The sequence below is a fragment of the Aquarana catesbeiana genome, linkage group LG01 (assembly GCF_042186555.1).
Source record: "Aquarana catesbeiana isolate 2022-GZ linkage group LG01, ASM4218655v1, whole genome shotgun sequence".
NCBI classification, from domain to species: domain Eukaryota; kingdom Metazoa; phylum Chordata; class Amphibia; order Anura; family Ranidae; genus Aquarana; species Aquarana catesbeiana.
In genome coordinates, this window is record NC_133324.1 from 570,828,197 (window position 1) to 570,850,974 (window position 22,778).

General features: G+C 44.3%; 1 protein-coding gene across 1 annotated transcript in view; it reads left to right on the forward strand.

Moving 5' to 3' along the window:
• The first annotated feature begins 1,496 nt into the window (after positions 1 to 1,496).
• The window catches only part of MRPL1 (mitochondrial ribosomal protein L1), an 83,921-nt gene continuing 62,639 nt past the window's right edge, over positions 1,497 to 22,778 (forward strand). Inside the window, exons 1-2 of the mRNA XM_073597417.1 lie at positions 1,497 to 1,634; positions 19,241 to 19,358. Coding sequence (XP_073453518.1) covers positions 1,604 to 1,634; positions 19,241 to 19,358 — 149 coding nt within the window. The 5' untranslated portion in view covers positions 1,497 to 1,603. The remainder of the gene's footprint in view (positions 1,635 to 19,240; positions 19,359 to 22,778) is intronic.

A 22,778-nucleotide genomic window follows, 5' to 3' on the forward strand; every position in this document is an offset into this window, starting at 1 on the left:
CTGGGGCAAATCTGCACTGACAAGACTGCACTGGGGCAAAGCTGCACTGACAAGACTGTACTGGGGCAAAGCTGCACTGACAAGGCTGCAATGGACACTGGGTCAAGGCTGCAATGACAATAACAAGGCCGAAGATGAACACTGATGAGGCTGCATTGATGGGCATTTTAATGTAAGTTTCTTTTCCTTAAACTTCCCTCCTAAAAGTTTTTTTCCTTAAAATTCTCTCCTAAACTTGGGGTGCGTGTTATACGCCGATAAATACGGTATATGTAATTTGTCGCTGCAGCGCGGGTGTGTGCAGTTTTAAAGCATGACGTTTGGTATCTATTTACTCAGCGTGACATCAACTTTTACAAAAAAATGGGTTATATATTGTGTTTTTTTGCATTACAATTGCAAAACCCACCAATTTACTCTCTATGGCTTCTGCTTTAAAAAATATATATATAATGTTTGGGGGTTCCAAGTCATTTTCTAGCAAATAATAAACAGATTTTTACATTTATACAAAAAGTGCTAGACAATGCCTGGTCTTCAAGCAGTTAATTTATTCTGGCCACTGAAATGAATGAACACTCAAGTGCTAAATGTGTCTAGTAGTTGTGCCTGTGATTAGCACTTTGCAGTGCCGACTTCCTGGTGGGCTCTGCATGTGCTGTTTGCGAACACGCCTGAGCTCATCCTTACTAGTAGTGATGGGCTTGGATTGAGCCTGCAAGGAAACCATCACTGCACACCGCCAATCATAGGCAGTAGAGATGGGCTTGGGTGTGTTCGAAATCCCACGTAGCCGACACTGCTCAGGGCTAATCACAGGCAGTGAGACATTTCCCGATCTGTACAGCTGCGAACCGAGAAATGTCCCACTGCCTGTGATTAGCCGTGTGCAGTGTTGACTTACTGGTGGGATCTGGCATGTGGAATTGCGAACACGCCAAATCCCATCTCTAATAAGCAGTGAGGCATTTCCCAACCGGCAGCTGCACATACACATGCTGCCTATATTTGGTGGTGTGCAGTGCCAGCTTCCTGGTGGGCTTGATACAAACATGCCCAAGCCCATCGCTAGCATTTCCGCATGTTTACAAGCATTTAGGCATGTCTAGCATTTTAGCGTGCAATGGGTTTTTTTTCTGCCTTTGAACGACTGTAAACGCCTATAGTGTAGACTTTATACCATAGTAGATGGTGACAATTCTAGAAACCATTGACATTCCCTGGGGGAAATCTTCACACCTGTCCCTGCAGATCACATACAAATGTACTACAAATCCTTTGTTCCTTCTATAACTAATCGTTTAGACCCGGGTCTTCAGCAGCAGAATATGACATTCTTCTTCCTATAGATACTTCAGTACAATAACAGTCACACTGCTGTTCTGGCTGTCTCCCTGCACACACACACACACACCAGCCGCTCTGTCATATATTTGCAGTGAACGCGCTGTACATTCACTGTTGCCTGACTTCCGGTCTGTGCTTCCACACGGACGTTTGTATGGTGTGACACCCGAAAGTTCCTCTTCCGGTTTCCAGGTCACAGTCTTCCTGTACTGCAGCTGTTTCTCCTCCCTTTCCTGTGTCAGTCAGCCTCTAGGTCATGGCTGCTTCCATGTACTGCCTGCGTACAGGTCAGTGGCCACATCTGTAGCAGTAAGGCTTATTACAATGCAGCTGCTCTCTACATACATACATACATAGAACCAATAGCTCCACCACGCATCCCCTTCATGTCTGTATTCTCATAGGAAACCTACTCAGGGGGCTGCTATTACTCACCCTCTGGCTTCAATCATTTGTGCTGGTGACTTAGAACAGGCAGTGAGATTAGGATTTCTTGTCCCAGGTTAGCGAGGCTGGATTCATGCAACCTCTGCTGCATCTAGCATGCGTTGACATGCGCTAATTGTACTTAAAGTGATTGTAAAGCTTTGATTTTTTTTTTTTTTTTTTAAATAACAAGCATGTCATACTCACCTCCACTGTGCAGTTCGTTTTGCACATAGTGGCTCCGATCATCCTCTTCTGGGGTCCCCCAGCGGCTCTGGTATCTCCTCCCCGCATCGTATAACCCCCTAGGAGAAGCGGTCTCCCGGTGGGGTTACCTTGCGGGTGCGCTCCCGAGTCCAGCATTCGGCGTCCATAGATGCCGAATGCCGGCCTTGGCCCTGGTGCCTTGTCATTGGATTTGATTGACAATGGCTGAGCTGCTATCAGTCTGTCCAATCAAGAGCAGAGAACCCCGGGCAGAGGAAGAGCGTGTCTCTGACGTGGGAAAATCCAGGGCTCAGGTAGGTAAATCTGGGGGGCCAGTTACTGCCAGGTGTTTTTTCACCTTAATGCATAGGATTAAGGTGAAAAAACATGAGGGTTTACAACCCCTTTAAGTTGATGTGCATTCACTAGAGGTGCACCGAAATGAAAATTTTGGTACCGCAAATTCAGGATGCACATGGCCGAAACGAAAAATTTATAATGAACTACTTCAGCCCTGGAAGGATTTGCCCCCTTTCTGACCAGGCCATTTTTTGCGATACGGCACTGAGTCGATTTAACTGACAAGTGCACAGTCATGCGACATTGTATCCAAACAAAATTGATGTCCTTTTTTTTCCCCCACAAATAGAGCTTTCTTTTGGTGGTATTTGATCACCTCTGCGGTTTTCATTTTGTGCGATATAAACAAAGAAAGCAAAAATTTTGAAAAAAACACAATATTTTGTACTTTTTGCAATAAGGCACCTTTCACACTGGGGCGGGAGGTGCGTTGGCGGTAAATCAATGCTATTTTTAGTGGCGCTTTACTGTCGTTTTAGCGGTGGTATTCGAGACCGGCGGGGCCGAGAAAGGGTTAAAAACCACCGCAAAGCGCCTCTGCAGAGGCACTTTGCCGGCGGTATAGCCGCAGTGCCCCATTGATTTCAATAGGTAGGAGTGGTGAAGGGGCGGTATACACATCGCTCCAAAGATGCTGCTAGCAGGACTTTTTTTGGGGTCTAAGCGAATATTGATTAGTTTGCGCAAAAGTTATAGCGTCTACAAAATAGGGGATAGATTTATGTCATTTTTATTGTTTTTTTTACTAGTAATGGCGGCGGTCTGCGATTTTTATCGGGTTTGCGGTGGGCAGATCGAACACTTTTTTGGGACCATTGACATTTATACAGCGATCAGAGCTAAAAATAGCCACTGATTACTGTATAAATGTCACTGGCAGGGAAGGGGTTATCTGTGTTCCCTATGTGTGTTTCTAACTGTGGGGGATGTGACTGCCTGGGGGAGTAGACCGATCGGTGTTCCTACTTAGGAACACATGATCTGTCTCTACACCCTGACAGAACCGGGATTTGTGTGTTTACACACACAGATCCCCATTCTCGTTCTGTCAGGAGTGATCGTAGGTGCCTGGCGGACATGCGCACCGTCTCCGGGGACATGCTGCATGCGCGTCTGCTATAGCGTCTTAAAGAGCTACAGCGATTTGCACAGCTGTGCCAACCTCCCGCAGTATAACTACGGCAGGTGACCGGCTAGCGGTTAAAAAAAAAAAAAATATATATATATATATATATATATATATATATATATATATATATATATATATATATATAATTTTTTTGTATTGTCTTTGACTTAAATGAATATTAAGTTATTGTCACCTTTAGCACAAGCAAATCTCAAGAGATATGCAAATTCAGTGTATTTCTTCACACTGGTCCATTTCACTGTTATGCTTGCTGCATTTTTGGTCAGTTAAAAAAAAGCACCTCCTTGTTGAAATGCAATGAAAATGCAGCAATAACGCACCCGTGCTACATTTTTGATGCGGTTTTTGAGTCACATGACCTATGAAAAATACACCATAAGCACAGTAAAATCTTGGTAAAATTGCGTGTGTTTTCAGCGCCATTATCTGCACCTTTTTCTCTATCGGCAAAATGCAGATAACCCTATTTTTGGCCCATAGTTTACAGTGGCCGAAATTTCAATGCATCTCTAGCATTGACATCCCTTTTTCTAACACATTACATTGCAGCATTGTGCATTTTTTTTTGTATTACATGTTGCATTGATCGGCAGGTGATTTTGTTCACAGCAGGAGCCAGAACGAAAAACTGAATATTTACAGTGGGGCAAAAAAGTATTTAGTCAGCCACCAATTGTACAAGTTTTCCCACTTAACGACCGCCGCACGCCGATGTACGTCTAAACTTTGGCGGCGGATATCGTTGTTATGGCAGCAGCTAGCTGCCATAACCCCGGTATCCCTGTATTCGTGCGGCGGTCGGCTTTGAGATAAAAGTGGTCTCTGCGGCGGATTCGCCGCAAGATAACTTTTATCGGTGGCGGGAGAGGGGCCCCACCTCCCGACACGATCCGGTGCCCTCGGCCACTTACCGGAGCCATCGGTAGCGGCGGAGGCGATCGCGTCTGTCTCCCTTCTGTGCCTGGAGACGAGTGAGGCTAAGATGGCGTCCACTCGTCTCCATGACACTGCTGTTACTTCCGCCCATACGTCTTAAAGGCACATTTTTTTCGTTTCAATACCCGCTATGGGGAAATGTGGATGATCCAGGAGGATGAGCACTCCACCACCCCAATGGGGAGCACTCTGTGGCAGAGTCTCCACCCCCCCAGACCCCCCACTCCGTAAATTCCTTTGAGGTGCATATACTGGAGATGAACTATGTAAATTCAACCAAACGCTTGCTGAAGTTGAAAGAGTACTGTTGACGTGCATGAGAGACCATAGGCCTCGGAATTATAAGAATCAGAGAGACATAGTATTTCATAAGGCTAGACCATGGAACTGAAGAGTGTCCGGGCTCGGTCTAGATAAAAGTCATTTGAGTGAAGGGTAGGGGATAGGGACCTAAAAAGAGTGGGTAGGGAACGGGGGAGTTGAGAAAAGAAAGGAATGAGACAGAAGAAGAAAGATGAGATTGGAAGTCGACTGGGGGAAAATAAGAGCAACACAAAATCCCTCGGGAAACTCTAATAGAGAGTAATACCCACAAAAGCTGCCCAAGGTTCCCACGTAAGTTTGAACTTTTCTGAGCGATCCAGGAGTACGCCAGCCATCTTTTCCTGGTTCATAATCCAGGATATCTTTCTTTTAGCCATGAGAGTGGAAACATAAGGTTGCTTCCAAGCCTTGGCTATCGTTAGCTTAACGCCTAGAAGGATAAAGTAGATGAGTCTTTGCGCACTCCTGGATGCTCCCTGGACAGGGAAGTTAAGGAGTGCTATGAGAGGGGATACTTGAATGGATAAAGCGGTAATTTTGTTGATCCAGGCAAAGATCTTGTGCCAAAACTGGCGTATTCTGGGACAGGTCCACCAAGTATGGAGCATATCTCCTCGTATTTCACAACCTCGGAAGCAGAGAGAAGATGATGACGGGAAAATCGCAGCTAGTTTTGACGGGACTAAGTACCATCTAGTCATAACTTTTACGCTAGCTTCCATGAGGCTAGCTTTAAGGACACCCTTGAAGGAGTTGTAGAAATTTCGGTGCCAAGTATCGAGTTTCCATTGCTGTGCTAAGTCCTCTTCCCAGTGGAGAATGTAAGGTGCCTTGAATTGTGCTGATGATAAGGCCCTGTATATCACCGAAATTCCCCCCCTCTACTCATTGGCCTGGCCACACCAAGATTCATAAGCTGTTATTAAGGGTTTCGTTTGGTGATGTTTTGCACTTTTTCTTCTGAGGAAGGCATTTCCAGGTTACTTATGCAGTATGCTTTGGAGAGCAGGCCCAAAGGTCTAAGGAAGTGACCTATCCTGTATAGCCCTTTGTCTAACCACCATCTGAAGGCTTTAATGTCTAGACCCGGTGGGAATTCAGGATTATGAAATATGTGTTTAAGAGGTTCTATGGGGGAGGAGAGCTGATTATTTTTCCGTAAGCCATCCCAGAGATTAAAAGAGTGTGAAAGCGTTGGTGACAAGATGGGGGGTCGTAGTTTTTTAGGACACCAGAGGAGATAATCTAAGGTATGGAGGGGAACTGCCTGTCTTTCAATATGTATCCAGTCGGGCTGTTCCCAGCGTGAATAAACTGCTGATATTTGTGCAAGGTGCGCTGCTTGGAGGTACCAGAGTAGGTTAGGGGGGCCTAACCCTCCTTCTGTCCTGGACCTAAACAGGATCGATTTTGAAAATCTATGACCTCCTTTGCCCCATAAGAATTTGATAATTTTGGCTTGGAATCTTTTTAGACGGGCTTTGTCAATAGGGATTGTGAGGGCCCTAAAATAATATAAGATGCGGGGAAGTAGGGTCATCTTAATTGAATTGATTTTGCCAAGCCAGGATAAGGAGAGCCCAGACCACCTGGCTAAGTCCTCTTCTAGTTTTTGGTAAAGCTGAGGGTAATTAGCTTGGTAGAGGAGCTCTATTTTGGGGGTCAATTTAATCCCCAGGTAAGTTATATATGAGTCATTCCACGTGAACCGGAAACTCTCCTTAAGCCTGGCCAGCAACTGACCCGGTATGTTAATGTTAAGCGCTAGAGACTTGTCGTAATTTACTTTAAGGCCTGAGATTGTTCCGAATTCATCTGGGAGGCAGCAAATGTTGGGGAGGGAGGTCAGGGGAGACAATATAAACATCAATATGTCATCAGCAAACAACACACATTTGTGATGACGGGAGGCACAGTGAAAACCCTTTATTTTCGGATTGGTTCTGATGGCTATTGCTAGGGATTCAATTGCTATGGCAAAGATCAATGGGGATAGAGGGCAGCCCTGTCTTGTGCCTCTTGAAATGTAGAAAGATTCAGAGTAAAATCCTTGCAGACGCACCTGAGCAGAGGGATATGAATATAGAGCATGCAAAACATTGAGGAATGAATCCCCAAAGCCCCATCTATGTAGAACGTTAAATATATAATTCCAATGGACAGAGTCGAAAGCTTTTTGGAGGTCTAGAGACAAGAGGCATCCTTGTCTGGGAAGGCCCTTATCCCAATTAGAGTTGAGGAGGGAAATTAAGTCTATCGCATGTCTAGTTTGATCTGGGCCCTGTCTTCCAGGGATAAAGCCTACCTGGTCCTTGTGAATGTATAAGCTAATTAAAGAAGCTAGGCGATCTGCAAGGATTTTAGTCAGAAACTTTAAGTCATTATTGATAAGGGATATTGGCCTATAATTGCCTACTGAGCTGGGATCTTTATTGTGTTTGGGGAGGACTGTGATGTGAGCCATATTAAGTGAGGAGTCCAATTGTCCCCCCTGTCTGAGAGCGTTAAAGAAACGGGCCATATAGGGAGCAAGTGTGACGGCAAACGATTTATAATAGGGTACTGAGAACCCATCGGGGCCTGGTGCTGAGTGAGATTTTGCGTTTTTGATGACTGTGCATACTTCTTCCGCTGATATAGGGGCGTCTAATGTTTGACGATGGCCATCTTGTAATTTAGGTGTTTGAATATTATTTAAAAAACTGTCCATCACCTGTTGAGGAGGGCTGTGTTCTCCACTGTATAAAGATTGGTAGTATTTTTGAAATTCCTCCATAGTACGTTGTGGGTTCTGTGAGAAGGTGCCCCCTTGTATTTTAATTTTAGGGAGAGCCGGGGATATGAATTTTGGGGATTGTCTGCCAGCTAGCATTGAGCTTATATTGTCGCCGTGACAGTAGAATCTAGATCTGTTCCACCTCAACCATTTTTCAGCTTTGGTAGTGAGGGCCAGGTTTAGTGCCATACGGGCTGCGTCTAATTTGGCGATGGGTACCGAGCTAGGGTTAGTTTTATGCTTTTTAGTCAAGATAGAGAATTCCTTATCAAATTTTTCAATTTCCGCTTTATTAGATTTGTTGATGTGTGAGGCTATTTGGATTAAGTGGCCTCTAAGAACTGCCTTGTGATCTGCCCAAAGGCAGGAGGGGCTAACATCTGGTGTGTCGTTGGTTTGAAAATAAGTGTGGATATGTTTTTCAATTTCCGTCACTCTGGTCGGGTCGCTCAAGATGGATTCATTGAGTCTCCAGCGTCTATCAGGGTTCTGGCTCCCCTGGCAGCGAAGAATCAGGACTACCATGGAGTGATCCGACCAGACCACATCTTTAAAAAATGCTTTGTTAGAGGGACAGAGGACGATGTAAGGAGAATATGGGCAATCCTCGCGAAAGTTCCATGAGTGTTCGAGTAGTGGGTGAAATCTCGGGTAGTAGGGTTTACCTCCCTCCAAATGTCAATCAGGCCATGTTGAAATAGTAATTTGGCTATTTGGAGGCTCTGTTTGGAAGGTCTGGTGAGACGTGCACCCGGTGGTCTGGACTTGTCCAGCCCCTGATCGAATGCAGTGTTGGAGTCTCCTCCAAAAATCACCGTGCCTTCAACTAGCGGAGTCAGGGTCAGCAACATGTTTTGGAAAAAGGCCAATTGGCCACTATTGGGGGCATAATATGAAATAAACGTGTATAATCGACCATCCAATTCACCCACCACTAAAATGTACCTGCCATCCGGGTCTTTATGTTCCAACTTTAGGGTGAATTTGCATCTCTTAGAAATGAAAATGCCTACTCCCTTAGTCTTATTCTCAGCGTTGGCCAATGAAAAGACGGGGTAACTGGAGTGTATGAAAGATGGGCAGAAATTTCTAGGGAAGTGGGTTTCCTGTATAAGGACTACGTCAGTTTTTTGTGTGTGCATGTAGTTAAAAACTTTACGCCTTTTAATGGGTGAATTTAAGCTCTGCACATTATGTGTTACCCTGAGAGTTGTTTGCACTGGAGGGGTATTAGCCATTGAGCAGAGGCGGGGAGCGATCAGGGACCATATCGGCACTTACCCATTCGGGTTCATGGTGTCCAAGAGGCCCTGGAGGGCAGCAGGCAACGGCAGTGGGATTCCCCCCCAGTCGACTTCTGTAAAGAGACTATAATAAGTGTTTTGTGGAAGAGAGAAGAGGTTAAAGAGGAAAGAAAAGGCGGAAGACAAGGGAGTCTTCCGTAAGATGGGGGTGACAGAATCCTCCATCTATGTAAAAGGAGAACTTTAGAGTCCCTTTAACCAACGGGGACTAAACTTGTCTAGAGAAGAGAGAAAATCTGTTCTTCTAGACAAGAAGGGGTGCATGAACACCACCCCAGCAGACAAGCCTCAAAAACTATGTCTATAGGTATAACCGGAAAATATAACCTAAAATGGGCGCTGGGCCCTAACGTTAATGACAAACAGAATATTTCACCTTGTACATCATCCAATAAGGGAGAAGTAAAATAAAGCAGGGGGTGAATCTACTTATTGCCCTGTATAAAAGCAATGTAGGACAGCGAACAATCTTAAGAAAGGGATATATAACTTGATCCAAAAGGGTAGTATTACCCATGGGGAAGGGGATAAGGAATAGGGGCAGTTGGGTTAATTTGGATGCACTAGATATCATATTCATTAGTGGAGGTGTGTTAGGATAGGGTCCCTATGGTGGACCATGGCAATTTATAGATATCTCCACTCTATCTCCTCATCTCGGTCATCCACAAAGGGGTATGACCAAGAGGAGGAGCCTAACTACAAATTACGTCTAGTGTATTTTAGTGGATTTCGCAACCCCGAGTGGGTTCACCCACGAGATCCTCTCGGCCGAGGTGGAAATTCAGACCAAGGGGTAACCATCTCATGAGAGACCAACACTGGGTTAGATTCCCCTCAGACCACCTGAGGGGCGACAAAGTGTCCATGAGGACCGGCAATGGCATGGGAGCCTATATAATCAAGAGAGTCACGGTGGGACTGTTTCCTTGGATTTCTTGGACTTCACCGATTCCCATACTGGAGTCAGAGGGCTGGTTGGAAGTTGCCTTTTAGCTGAGTTTGGATTTGATCCCGACGGTGTGGGGTTAAAGTCCTGGCTGATGAGACCCAGTTGAAGCAAAACCTTTTCTCCTTCTTGAAGCGAACCGAAGGTGTATGATTTGCCTTTCCAGAGGAATTTGAGCTGGAACGGAAAAAGCCACCAGTACTTGATTGCTTTGTCCATCAGGATTTGTAGTATTGGCTTCAAAGATCTCCTCTTTTGGATAGTGGATGGGGAAAGGTCTGCAAAAATTTGCAGATGGTGACCCTGAAAGATAATTTTAGGCATGGTTCTTGATTTCCGCATTACTTCCTCCTTAACAGAGTAAAAATGTGGTTTGACCACGATGTCTCGGGGAAGACCGTCTGCTCTAGGAGGTTTGAGAGCCCTGTGAGCCCGGTCCAGCTCCAATCGGTGCTGTGGGGTGTCAGGAAGTAAATCCTTAATAAAAGCTTGAATGGTTTTGGGGATGTCTTTATAAGACTCAGGAGCCCCCTTAATCTGAAGTCGTACCTTCGATTTCTGTTCTCCAGGTCGTCTATCTTTGCATGCGCTGTTTCAAGCTGTTCCTGAAGTATCTGTATGCATGCAGTATTTTGATTTGTCCTGGATGATGTGGCTTCCAGGTGTGTTTCTATGATTTCCATACGAGCGCCTATATTCTGAAGGTCTGCTTTGATATCGTTTGTAATCTTGTTAGCTGTGTTAATTAATCCTCTGTCCAGGAGTATAGCAAACTTATCAAAGAGATCTGCCACATCAACAGGCCGGAGTGGGCCCGAATCCCCGGGCTGTAGTAATTGTTGTGACTGGGGAGGGCCTGCCTCCATGGGGGGGAAGTCATCGCCAGCCATGTAGCGTCCTAAGAGGGACTCAGTGGAAGCTGGGGAGGCTAGGCCCAGGACATGGCTCCTTGCAGGGATATCTTGCTGTATTAGAGAGAGACCGTGGGCTGTGAGTTAGGGAGGCCGTCGCCATCTTGGCTGTTTCAGGCCGGGCCGGTGTGGCTTCAAAAGCGGGCTGTAAGTTGCGTCTTACCGCTCCGGAATACATCTGGGGAGATCCCCGGATTATCCACTTGGGGAGTGGATCCAGTCGGCTGGTACCATTCGGTCTGCCTTAGCTGAGGCCGAAGCTGCTGGGGCGGGACGGAGCTCCCGGACTATGTGTCCATGTCAGGTGCTGCCGCGCATGTGCCTCCAGGCACATTTTTTTCAATGTCATTTTTTTAAGACCCCTTTCACACCAAGGCATTTTTGCAGCGTTTTAGAGCTAAAAATAATGCTATTAACACGCTCTCCATGCATCTCAATGGACCTTTTCACACTGAGGCATTGCGCTGGCGGGGCGTTGAGAAAAGTCCTGCAAGCAGCATCTTTGGAGCAGCTTTTGGGCGTTGAAAAAAGCGCTTCAAAAACGCCCCTCTCCATTGAAATGAATTGAAACCGCTGTAAAAACACCTGAATAGCGCCTATAATCCGCCCTGAGCTGTAGAAAATTTACATGATCTCACAAAAAGGTAAACATGCAAGCAGAAAAGAGAGCATCTACAACAACAGGACTGAACTTGTGGGAAGGTCCAGACCATCAAAGTTCCAAAAAAACAAAATTAAAGTGCCAAAAAAAAAGAATTAATCCCAGAAAAATGAAGATTTGAAGTAAAACGAGACACTGCTTGTTTTACATGATATCACAAAGGATAAACATGCAAGCAGAAAGATAGCATCAATAACACATGCTTCAATAACGCTTAAAAAATGCTGTTAAAACGCCTGCAGCGGTGCGTTAATTTTACCGCTAAGGCCCCTAAAACGCCGTACAAACATGGTAATAACGCTAAGGCGTTTTAGGGCGTTTTTGAAGCGCCTTGGTGTAAAAGGGGTCTTATTGACTTTTTTTTTTTTTTATTGCATTTTAGTGTAAATATGAGATCTGAGGTCTTTTTGACCCCAGATCTCATATTTAAGAGGTCCTTTCATGCTTTTTTCTATTGCAAGGGATATTTACATTCCTTGTAATAGGAATAAAAGTGACAAAAGTATAAAAATAAATAAAATCATGTAAAATAAATAATAAAAATAAATTTTTTTTTTTTAAAAACCCACCATCCCGACGAGCTTGCGCGCAGAAGAACGTATACGTGAGCAGCGCCCGCATATGAAAACGGTGGTCAAACCACACGTGAGGTATCGCCGCAACCGGTAGAGCAAGAGCAATGATTTCAGCCCTAGACCTTCTCTGTAACGCAGAACATGCAACCTGTAGAATTTTTTAAACGTCGCCTATGGAGATTTTTGAGGGTAAAAGTCTGACGCCATTCCACGAGCGGGAGCAATTTTGAAGCGTGACATGTTGGGTATCAATTTACTTGGCGTAACATTATATTTCACAATATAAAAAAAAAAATTGGGCTAACTTTACTGTTGTCTTATTTTTTTATTCAAAAAAGTGAATTTTTTTCCAAAAAAAGTGCGCTTATAAGACCGCTGTGCAAATATGATGCAAAAAAAATATTGCATTGACTGCCATTTTATTCTCTAGGGTGTTAGAAAAAAAAACAATATATAATGTTTGGGGGTTCTAAGTAATTTTCTAGCAAAAAGACCTGTTTTAAACATGTAAACACCTAAAATCCAAATCCAGGCTGGTCCTTAAGTGGTTAAAAAGATGAGAGGCCTGTAATTGTCATCATAGGTATACCTTAACTATGAGAGACAAAATGTGGAAACAAATCTAGACAATCACATTGTCTGATTTGGAAAGAATTTATTTGCAAATTATGGTGGAAAATAAGTATTTTGTGAATATCATAAGTTCATCTCAATACTTTGTTATATATCCTTTGTTGGCAATGACAGAGGTCAAACATTTTCTGTAAGTCTTCACCAGGTTGTCACACACTGTTGCCGGTATGTTGGCCCATTTCTTCATGCAGATCTCTAGAGCAATGATGTTTTGGGGCTGTCGCTGGGCAACACAGACTTTCAACTGCCTCCAAAGGTTTTCTATGGGGTTGAGATCTGGAGACTGGCTAGGCCACTCCAGGACCTTGAAATGCTTCTTACGAAGACACTCCTTTGTTGCCCGGGCAGTGTGTTTGGGATCATTGTCATGCTGAAAGACCCAGCCACGTTTCATCTTCTATGCCCTTGCTGATGGGAGGAGGTTTGTTACGTTGGTCCCAGCTCTCTGCAGGTCCCCCCCTTGTGGTTCTGGGATTTTTGCTCACCGTTCTTGTGATCATTTTGACCCCACGGGGTGAGATCTTGCATGGAGCCCCAAAACGAGGGAGGTTATCAGTGGTCTTGTATGTCTTCCATTTTCTAATTATTGCTCCCACAGTTGATTTCTTCTCACAAAGCTGCTTGCCTATTGCAGATTCAGTCTTCCCAGCCTGGTGCAGGTCTACAATTTTGTTTCTGGTGTCCTTCAACAGTTCTTTGGTCTTCACCAAAGTGAAGTTTGGAGTGTGAGCCCGGGTTCACACTACAATGGGCTGCGGATCGCACAGGAGCGCTGTGCGTCCCTGTTCCCCGTTTCAGGGACGAATCAGGGCCGATTCTATGCCTGAATTCGGCTCTGAAATGCACCGCGTTTTTGTGCAGTGCGCTCCACAGCCACCCCGGAGATATGTGAACCGGCTCCATAGGGAGCCGGTCACATTCTCCTGCTATGCGAATTAGATGTGCGGAAACGTACATCTAATTCGCATAGGTGTGAACCCGGGCTGACTGTTTGAGGTTGTGGACAGGTGTCTTTTATACTGATAACAAGTTCAAACAGGTGCCATTAATACAGGTAATGAGTGGAGGACAGATAAAGAAGAAGATACAGGTCTGTGAGAGCCAGAAATCTTGCTTGTTTGTAGGTGACCAAATACTTATTTTCCACCATAATATGCAAATAAATTCTTTCAAAAATCAGACAATGTGATTGTCTGGATTTGTTTCCACATTTTGTCTCTCATAGTTGAGGTATACCTATGATGACAATTACGGGCCTCTCTCATCTTTTTAAGTGGGGGAACTTGCACAATTGGTGGCTGACTAAATACTTTTTTGCCCCACTGTACCTTTCCCTAATTTTCCTTTACTGGTGCCTATCCATGGCAGCACACATACACGTTGAATGTGGCCAGAGCTACCAACTATATGTATGCTGACATGGAGGCACCAGGAAAACATGCCTTTCCTGGTGCCTATCCATGGCAGCATACATGTGGTTGGTAGCTCCGGCCACATCCATTTCATATGTAAGCTGCCTTTGGGGCACCAGGAAAATACATTATTTTTTCCTAAGGCCCTTTTCACATGGGCTTGTTGGTGTGTGAAATTCAGGCGGTTGAAGCACACCTTTAACTCACCCCAACCGTTTGTTTAACCAGACAGTGGCTGCTGGAGAGACCTATACAAGTTGGCACAGATGTGAAGCATCTACGGCGCTTAAAAAAAAAAAATAAAAAAAAAATACAGGAACAAAAATAGGGCATGTCACGTTTAGCAGGTGATACTGCCATGCACCATGCCCCATATTGATTAATGGGACTATGCTGCAACTTTGTCCAAGGGTTTTGATTTAGGGATTTCAGTCTAAAAACCTGTCTTCAAACAGGCATGGGAGAGGTAGCACTAGTATTTGGACTTGGACTTGTGTCTTTTTTCAACCTCACCTACTATGTAACAGCATATTACCTCCTTATGGCCCCTGTCACACGGGCGATCAAATCAGGTCCACCTGTTAGTTTTTCCAGGCAGACCTGATGGGACCCTCCATTCTCTTCTATGGAGCTGCAGTGTCTGTTGACACTCGCCACCATCTGATCCGATCTTGTCCGCCAAAAACAGACAGATGGTGGTCCTATTCCCCATGAAAAAGTTTCCATTCAATTGCCCCATAGATGAGAGTGGGACTGTGTCCATGTCTGCTCTGCATAGTGGAGAGGACACGGACCTGTCATCCGCCTGCTCAGCAGGGATCAGTGTAGAGATTCCCACTGAGCAAGTGGATTCTGCTTCACAGAGGCGCCTGTGTGAAAGGGGGGCTTTCTAACAGCAGGCCAGCTGCTGCTGACATTGTGATTCACTGTGGATGGCCAGCAGCTAGGTCAATGTGAAGGAGGCTTTAGAGGGGAAAGACACCCATGCCCACTAGAAATCATTTACAATTACCACTTAACCTTTATAGCTTTTTTACACTGTGTGTGGTGACTGATGTTTTTCTGCAGTGCAACATACTGCTGTGGGGAGGCATGAATGAAGTGTCACTTTGTGCACTTCATATAACATGAAAGCTTCTGTTTTTTTTCTTGTATTAAAAAATAAACCTTTTATACTTACCTGCTCTGTGCAATGGTTTTGCACAGACTAGCCCCAATCCTCCTCTTCTCAGGTCCTTGATGGCGCTCTTGGCTCCTCCCCTTCGGTGACTGCCCCCATAGAAAGCCACCTTCATGCGGGCTCGCTCCTGAACTGCCCTGTCTGCATCCATTGACACAGACCGGGCGGATTGGCTCCGCCCCCTACTTCCTCGTCACAACATTTCATAAACAGCAGCGGGAGCCAATGACTCCCACTGCTATCTGCCCAATCAGGAGGGAAACGGTCGAGACCCGCTGATTTGTGCACATCGCTGGCTCGGGCTCAGGTAAGTATAAGGAAGGGGGTGGACGGATCCTGCAGTACAGAAGAGTTTTTTACCTTAACCACTTGCCGCCTGCCATATAGCAAAATTACGTCGACAAAGTGGTTGTGTTATCCTGACCGGACGTCATATGACGTCTTTCAGGATAACAAGCCGCTGCGCGCCAATCACTGTTGCGGCGTATCAATCTGACACACCGCAACTCCGATCTAGGTAAAGAGTATCTGACGGAGAGTCTTTACCACATGATCAGCCATGTCCAATCATGGCTGATCACTGTGTAAACAGGAAAAGACGTTTATCGGCTTTTCCTCACTCGCGTCTGTCAGATGCGAGTAGAGGAGAGCCAATCGGTTGCTATTCTGACGGGGGGGGGGGGGGTCTGTGCTGATTGATTATCAGCGCAGCCCCCCCAAGGATACCCACACTGGACCACCAGGACCATCAGGTATGCCACCCATGGCCACCAGGGATGCCATTTAGTGTCAAACAATAATGCCTGCCAATCAGTGATGCCCATCTGTACCATCCATTAGTGTACATCAGTGCCCATCAGTGCCACCTATGTGTGCCTATCAGTGTCACATATTAGTGCCCATCAGTGGAACCTCATTGGTGCCACCTCATTAGTGCCCGTCGGTGAAGGAGAAAACTTAACTTATTTACAAAGTTTTGTAATAGAAACAAACAAAAACATTTTTTTATTTGTTTAGCAGAAAATAAAAATCCCAGGGTGATCAAATACCACCAAAAGAAATCTCTATGTGTGGGAACAAAATGATAAAAATTGAGTTTGGGTAAAGTGTAGCATGACTGTGCAATTGTCATTCAAAGTGCGACAGCACTGAAAGCTGAAAATTGGTCTGGGCAGGAAGGTGTATAAGTGCCCTGTATTGAAGTGGTTAATGCATAGAATGCATTAAGGTAAAACACCTTAAAGTATAAGTTCACTTTTTAGAAAAAAATAGTAAATGCACATTTTTACACAGGTAAAAAAATGCATTTATTATTATTATTATTTCTTTTTTTTTTGAGTCTGTAAAGCATTACACGAGCGATCAGCAGATCTACCAGTGTATCTGCTTGCCCATACATCCCATATGGGTAAACAGATACAATTTGACAGGAAGCATGAATGAACTACCACGGCGTCCACATCGCCATGCTGTGGTAGTTCATAGAAAACTACAAGCCGACAGCCGCAAAGGCTGCCGGACCTTGTAGTTTTCCATGCACATAGCCCTGTCAATCAGTGATGCGGCTGGGCGGGCAGAGCCCTACTCGCCCAATTTTTTATAAATTGTGACCGCTAGCAGGAGAAGAACCCCACTAGCTGTCATAGCGGGGATCAGGGAGGTGCCGGGAGCGGTCCTTTCATGACTTGTTACACCCTGATTATGGTTGTAACATATTACATAAGTGAATTCCAGGTATGTTATATTTTATTCATAATTACATTAGTCCAGCTTGGAGCAGTGTGTGTGTGTGTGTATGTGTGTATATATATATATATATATATATATATATATATATATATATATATATATATATATATATATACATATACATATACATATACATATACACACACACATGCATACATACTATACCTGGCTGATGCCACCGGAAGCTGAAAATCACTCTAGTACACACCACTATTCCATTTATCGCCACCATCTCCGTGGTCCCATGCTAAACAGCTGGCCTGATACGTTGTGAATGCAGGAGGATGGCTCGCTCAGCACAGGCGCTATTCAGAGAACGTGTTGCATTTTCTGAATGGATACAAAGCATTCTCTGATTGGACGAGGTGGACAGGCGGGGCAGTAACATCCAGTCAGAGAAAACTTTGCATTCATTTCCAAAGTGGCGCCTGTGGCTAACCTCCTGTGTTCACAATGCAGAATGTGTGTATGTGTGTGTATAGATATATATATATCTATATACACACAGTTAATTTGGTCCAAGATGGACCAATGTAACTATATAAAAAAATATACCATACCTGTAATTATTCTTAAAAAAAAGTAAACGGTGAGATGCGCTGACATGTGCATCATGCCACTCCTTTACCACAGTTGATTGCAGGGAAAACCTGCAGCTTCCTGCATGCTAAAACTGAGGATTTAGCACGTGGGCAGTGTGAATGAACCCTTAATGCTTGTTTATCCAGGAAAAGCAAACTTATAAAGCTCGGTGAATCCTGTGTTCTTTTCCTTCCTGCTGGACAATACTGTCCTTTGCTGCCTTCTTCATTTTCTTCATCATTAGGAGCCAGTTGTCTCTTCCTTGTTCTTGCAGCTGGCTCCCTGATGATGTGGCATAAGATGAATGAAGGTTCATTTGGCGCTCTGGGGAAGCAGATGCTTCTCTGGATATGTATCATCAGTATAGCAAGAGACTGCAGGAGGCTGACGTCATTCTCACCTAGGTGACATAAGAGCCTTGGGTGGGTCCAACATGAGAACAATAAAAAAAACTTGATTAGGGGTAGAGTTAGAATGCCTCAAAGTTTTGTTTTTGTGTTGCAGTCTGCTTTAACATGCATTGCAATTGAAAAAGGGGTGTTTTGGGACTTTAAATGAGGCAATGGCATGGTAGGGTCAAATGCCTCCATCCCTATATACAAGATAAAAGAAAGAGGGAGTTGATGAAACACACGGCTGCAATCTGGTAAAATAATCAATATAAAATATCACATTCATTAATTTATATATGTACACGTTTCGTCATGGCATAATACATTTATAAATCGTATTGCTGTTTTTTTAACACATTCATTAATTCATATATGTACACGTGTTCCATCATAAGCATAATATAATTGTAGATAATAATGTTGATTTGTACACTAAAAACTCTAATCCACATCAACATCGACGTAAAGATTATTCATGAATGCAAGAAAATGAATGTATTAAGCTTTGACAATAATTCCTGGAAGCTGATTGGTTTCTATGCAGAGCTGCACCAGATTTTGCACTCTCCAGTTTTAGTAAATCTCCCCTTTAAAATTAAATTCTAGCTTTACCCTAACTAGCCTTAACACTGTCCCCTCCCCTCTACTAACACCTATGCTAACTAACCTGTGTTAGAAAGATGTACCGTATATACTTACTGATTTTCAGCCCACTCCAGGCTGGTCACTTGATCTCCCCTGTGTCAGCCAGTGCTGGTTGCAGGAGAAAGTGCTGTGAATACAGCTGGTTATGTCTGGAGTGGTGACGTTACCCATAGGCTTTAATTTCCCCCGCTCCCTCCTGTCCCCTGCATCGGTGCTGGCTGACACGGGAGCGGGATCAGGAGTCTGAAAATAGGTAAGTGCAGACACCTTTCTTATACTCTTACTTATACTCTTGCTTAGCATTGGTGTTAGGTGAGGGGAGGGGACAATTTAAGGAAAAGCTGGAATTCCACTTTAATATGTTTTTTAATGTGCTAAATTCACAGAACCATAGTAAAATGCCCATTAAAAGCATACTCTAAATTTAGTTTTTTTTTTATTTTTTTTATTTTTTTACACTTCTAAGTATGTATTTAGCTACCCAGCACTAAGTAGCTGAATGCTAAAGGATGCAATAGCAGAGGTGCTGTTTGATGTACTCATTACCTGTCAGATGTACCAGCCACCTTTTAAATTTAACATATGATGATTGGCAGAGGCAATATTCTGCTGCCTTTACATAGTACATTGATTTCAAAGTCATATTTTATGTAAATAGATTTTATCATATGTGCTGAATACAGAAACCTTCATTGGTGTTGCATTATGTCTTATCTTTTAGTCGTCCATAGCTGTCAAAGGCACATTGTGAAGCAGCCAGGATTTGGCATCCCATCTACATGTTCTAAAACAAACTGGGGAGCTTTAAGGTTCTATGTAATACCAGCAGGTGTTAAAAGGTAAGTATTCAGAATTTATATTTTTGGGTGTAAGTTGTAAATCATTTAAGCAATTTTTTAAGTGCATACAAAGTGTTTAAATGGGAAGTGTTGTTAAAAATGATACTAAAGCCTTTTCGGCTATCTAAGCACATTTGCTTGTATCACCCGTTTGCACAGTCAGTTAATACTGATATATTTTTAGCTTAGTACTGCATGTGCTTACCGGGGCGCTCTACATGGTATGGGAATTTGTGTAGGCACCTTTAGGTACTTTATTTACATGCCTGCCTGAGGGCTTAAAATGCAGAAGTATGTTGGACGCTGGAGATTCCTCATTCATCATAGATCTTCAGCACAGCACAGTTAGGACTCCTCTCCTGCCAGACACATGAAAGGGCTGGGGCTTGAGCAACCTGTCAGCAGACTCCAGCCCTATCATGTGGGAGGGGGTGGGGGGGCATTAGTATAGCTATGCAATTACTGACTTTAAGAAGTATTGGGAACCACTGGAAGGACAAAACCTGCTGCAAAAGTTATATGCACTCATTGCTGTCAGCCATCTCCTGCAGCTGTTGGCATTATAATTTAAAGTCCTATTCTGGCCTACTTTTTTGTTTAAGTCCCGCAGAGGCTCAGGCTTCAATACGCACCTTCAATCTGGCTTTGTCCTCTTCAATAAATAACCTCTTTCCTTTATCGTACATCATGGGACACAGAGCCTTAAGTAATTACTTAATGGGTTATAGGCCACCTTCAGGTGTTGACACTGGTAAACTTTATCAAAATAAGTTTACTCCCCTATATAACCCCTCCTCCTTCCAGGAGCACATCAGTTTTTTCGCCAGTGTCTAAGGCAGGGGTCTCAAACTGGTGGCCCTCCAGCTGTTGCAAAACTTCAAGTCCCATCATGTCTCTGCCTGTGGGAGTCATGCTTGTAACTGTCAGCCTTGCAATGCCTCGTGGGACTTGTAGTTTCGCAACAGCTGGAGGGCCTCCAGTTTGAGATCCCTGGTCTAAGGTGTTGGTCACGAGTGAAGAAGTGCTCTGAGGCGCTTCAGGAGGGTTCCATGCTGGATTTAAATTCCTCCATAAAAAAAAGCCAGATCCATCCAGAAGTGCCACTGAGGCCTACAGTGGATGGTATCTGGGACCTCGTATCCGAAGCATGAGGTTTTGCCTGTAATGCCTCTCTTTGTAGGGCTGGACCCCAGGAACCCAGGTCTTAGGTCTTGTTACATTACCTCAAGCTTCCTGATGGGGTGCTTATGCAAGGCCCAAGGCAGTTGGACCCCGTTCTTACGGACCCAGTCCTTGAAGGTTTGCTAAACTTAACCCGCTGTGATGGGTGAAAGTTGCATTTTCTGTTAATGCAACAAAATCCTGCGGAGAGGACAAGGTAAGGGAAGAAAACTTAGATATTAAAAACATCTATGTATTTTCTTTAATTTAAGGAAAAGATGTTGTCATGCCTTAAAATCTCCACTAGATGGAGTCCATGCACATACCTTACTCTGTTGTCTCACTGTTTGCTCAGTTCCATGTCGGGCTGCACAGCGTGTGGAAGGAGATTTTTGCAAGGTAAAAAATCTGCAAAAAATTTATTTTTTTCTTCCCCCGATGGGACCTACCCCGATGGGGTAGGGATGGGCCGAACTAACCCTTGTTCGGTTCGGACCAGAACTTTCGAACACCGTGAATGTTCGGACCCAAACAACGAACCCCATTAAAGTCAATGGGACCCGAACGTCAAATATCAAAAGTGCCCATTTTGAATGCTTAAATGCAAGTAATTAGGCATAAAATGGTTATAGGGGTCCGGGTCCTGCCCTGGGGATCAATAAAAAAAAGTTTGTGAAAAACGTCATTTTTTAAATGAGCAGTGATTTTTTGATTTTTTAAAGTGAAAGCCTAAAAATGAAAAATTCCTTCCAATATAGTGCCAGGGGGGGTCTCCTTAGTCTAACTGTAAAGTGGCAGATCCGTACCATGTCTAGAATCTGCTGCAGCAATAATTGAATTTATAAAGCCAAAAAAAATTCAATTTTTCCTGCAAGCTGGCTTTATTTTGCTCAGCAACAGCTGGGGAGCCAGTGTGTATGATGAGGCCACAATGTAGTGCACTGGGAACAAGATTAGAGATTTTTTGAATACATTCTGGTGTCACTTTGACTTTGGGTAGAAGTAACGGGTGCATTAAAATTGGTCTTTGGGTGTTGGTGGCGCCTTCCCACCGTAACCCAATAGGGGAACTCTTGATGATAGCAAGAATTTGCCTTGCTGTAAAAAATTGCAATGATATTCACCTGTCAGGTGCAGAAAAATTGGTCTTTGGGTGTTAATTGTGCCCATGAAACCTATACCAAAAACATTCTTCCAGATGAAATGATTGAACACTCTCAAAGCTAGGCAGCCTCGAAGTCCTGCAGAGATTCCACATCCCAAAAAGACTTAATCAGTGACATCGGCATCAGGGGCTTCATAGCTGGTAATCCAGGACTGATTCATTTTTATAAAAGTCAAACGGTCCACAGAGTCTGTGGACAGACGCGTTCTATGATCAGTAACAAAACCTCCTGCAACACTGAATGTCCGTTCTGAAAGCACACTGGATGCAGGGCAGCCCAACAACTCAATAGCATACTGGGCAAGTTTTAGCCAGTGGTCTATTCTCATGACCCAGTAAGCATGTGGATTGTCAGCTGGAAAGCTCTCCGTCTCTGTTTTGGCCCTGAGGTAATCGTCCACCATGTGATGCAGATGCTGCCGATAGGATGTGGAAGCTGACAGCCCTGGGCGGTGAGGACTAAAAAACTTCCAAAATGCCTCACTTAGGCGGATGCCTTCTCCAACGCTCCTTTCTTGGCCAACGGAAGACTCAAAAGGACGTTTTCCACCACACTGTAACCTACTAGAGTCAGGAAAAACGTTCAATAAAATCCTCTTTAATGTGTCCTCAAGAGATTTTATCCTCTTTACTCTCTGTGGGGACGTGATGAGTTCAGAGACCTTCCCCTTATAACGGTGGTCAAGGAGGGTTGCCAACCAGTAATCATCCTTCTCCTTGATGCCATGTATTCTTGGGTCCTTTCGCAGGTTTTGAAGCATGAGGTTGCCCATGTGCCTCAAATTTGCAGAGGCTTGAGAAGCAGACTCCTCGGGGTCACTCAGGACAGCATCTGGAACTTCCTCCTCCCAGCCACGTACTACTCCCAAGGGTCCTGGGGTTGGAAAGCCATCGCTTACAGATTGACGCATGTCTTCCTCTTCTTCAAAGCCTATGAAAGTGCCAGAATCCTCCTCCTCCTCCCCTCTCTCCTCCCTCCTGTGTGTTCTGTGACATAGGAATGATGGTGTCTGCATAAAGTGGGCCTTGAGAGGAAAGTCCTCCTCTTCCTCCTGCTCTGCCTCCAGTGCCCTGTCCATAATGCCACGCAGAGT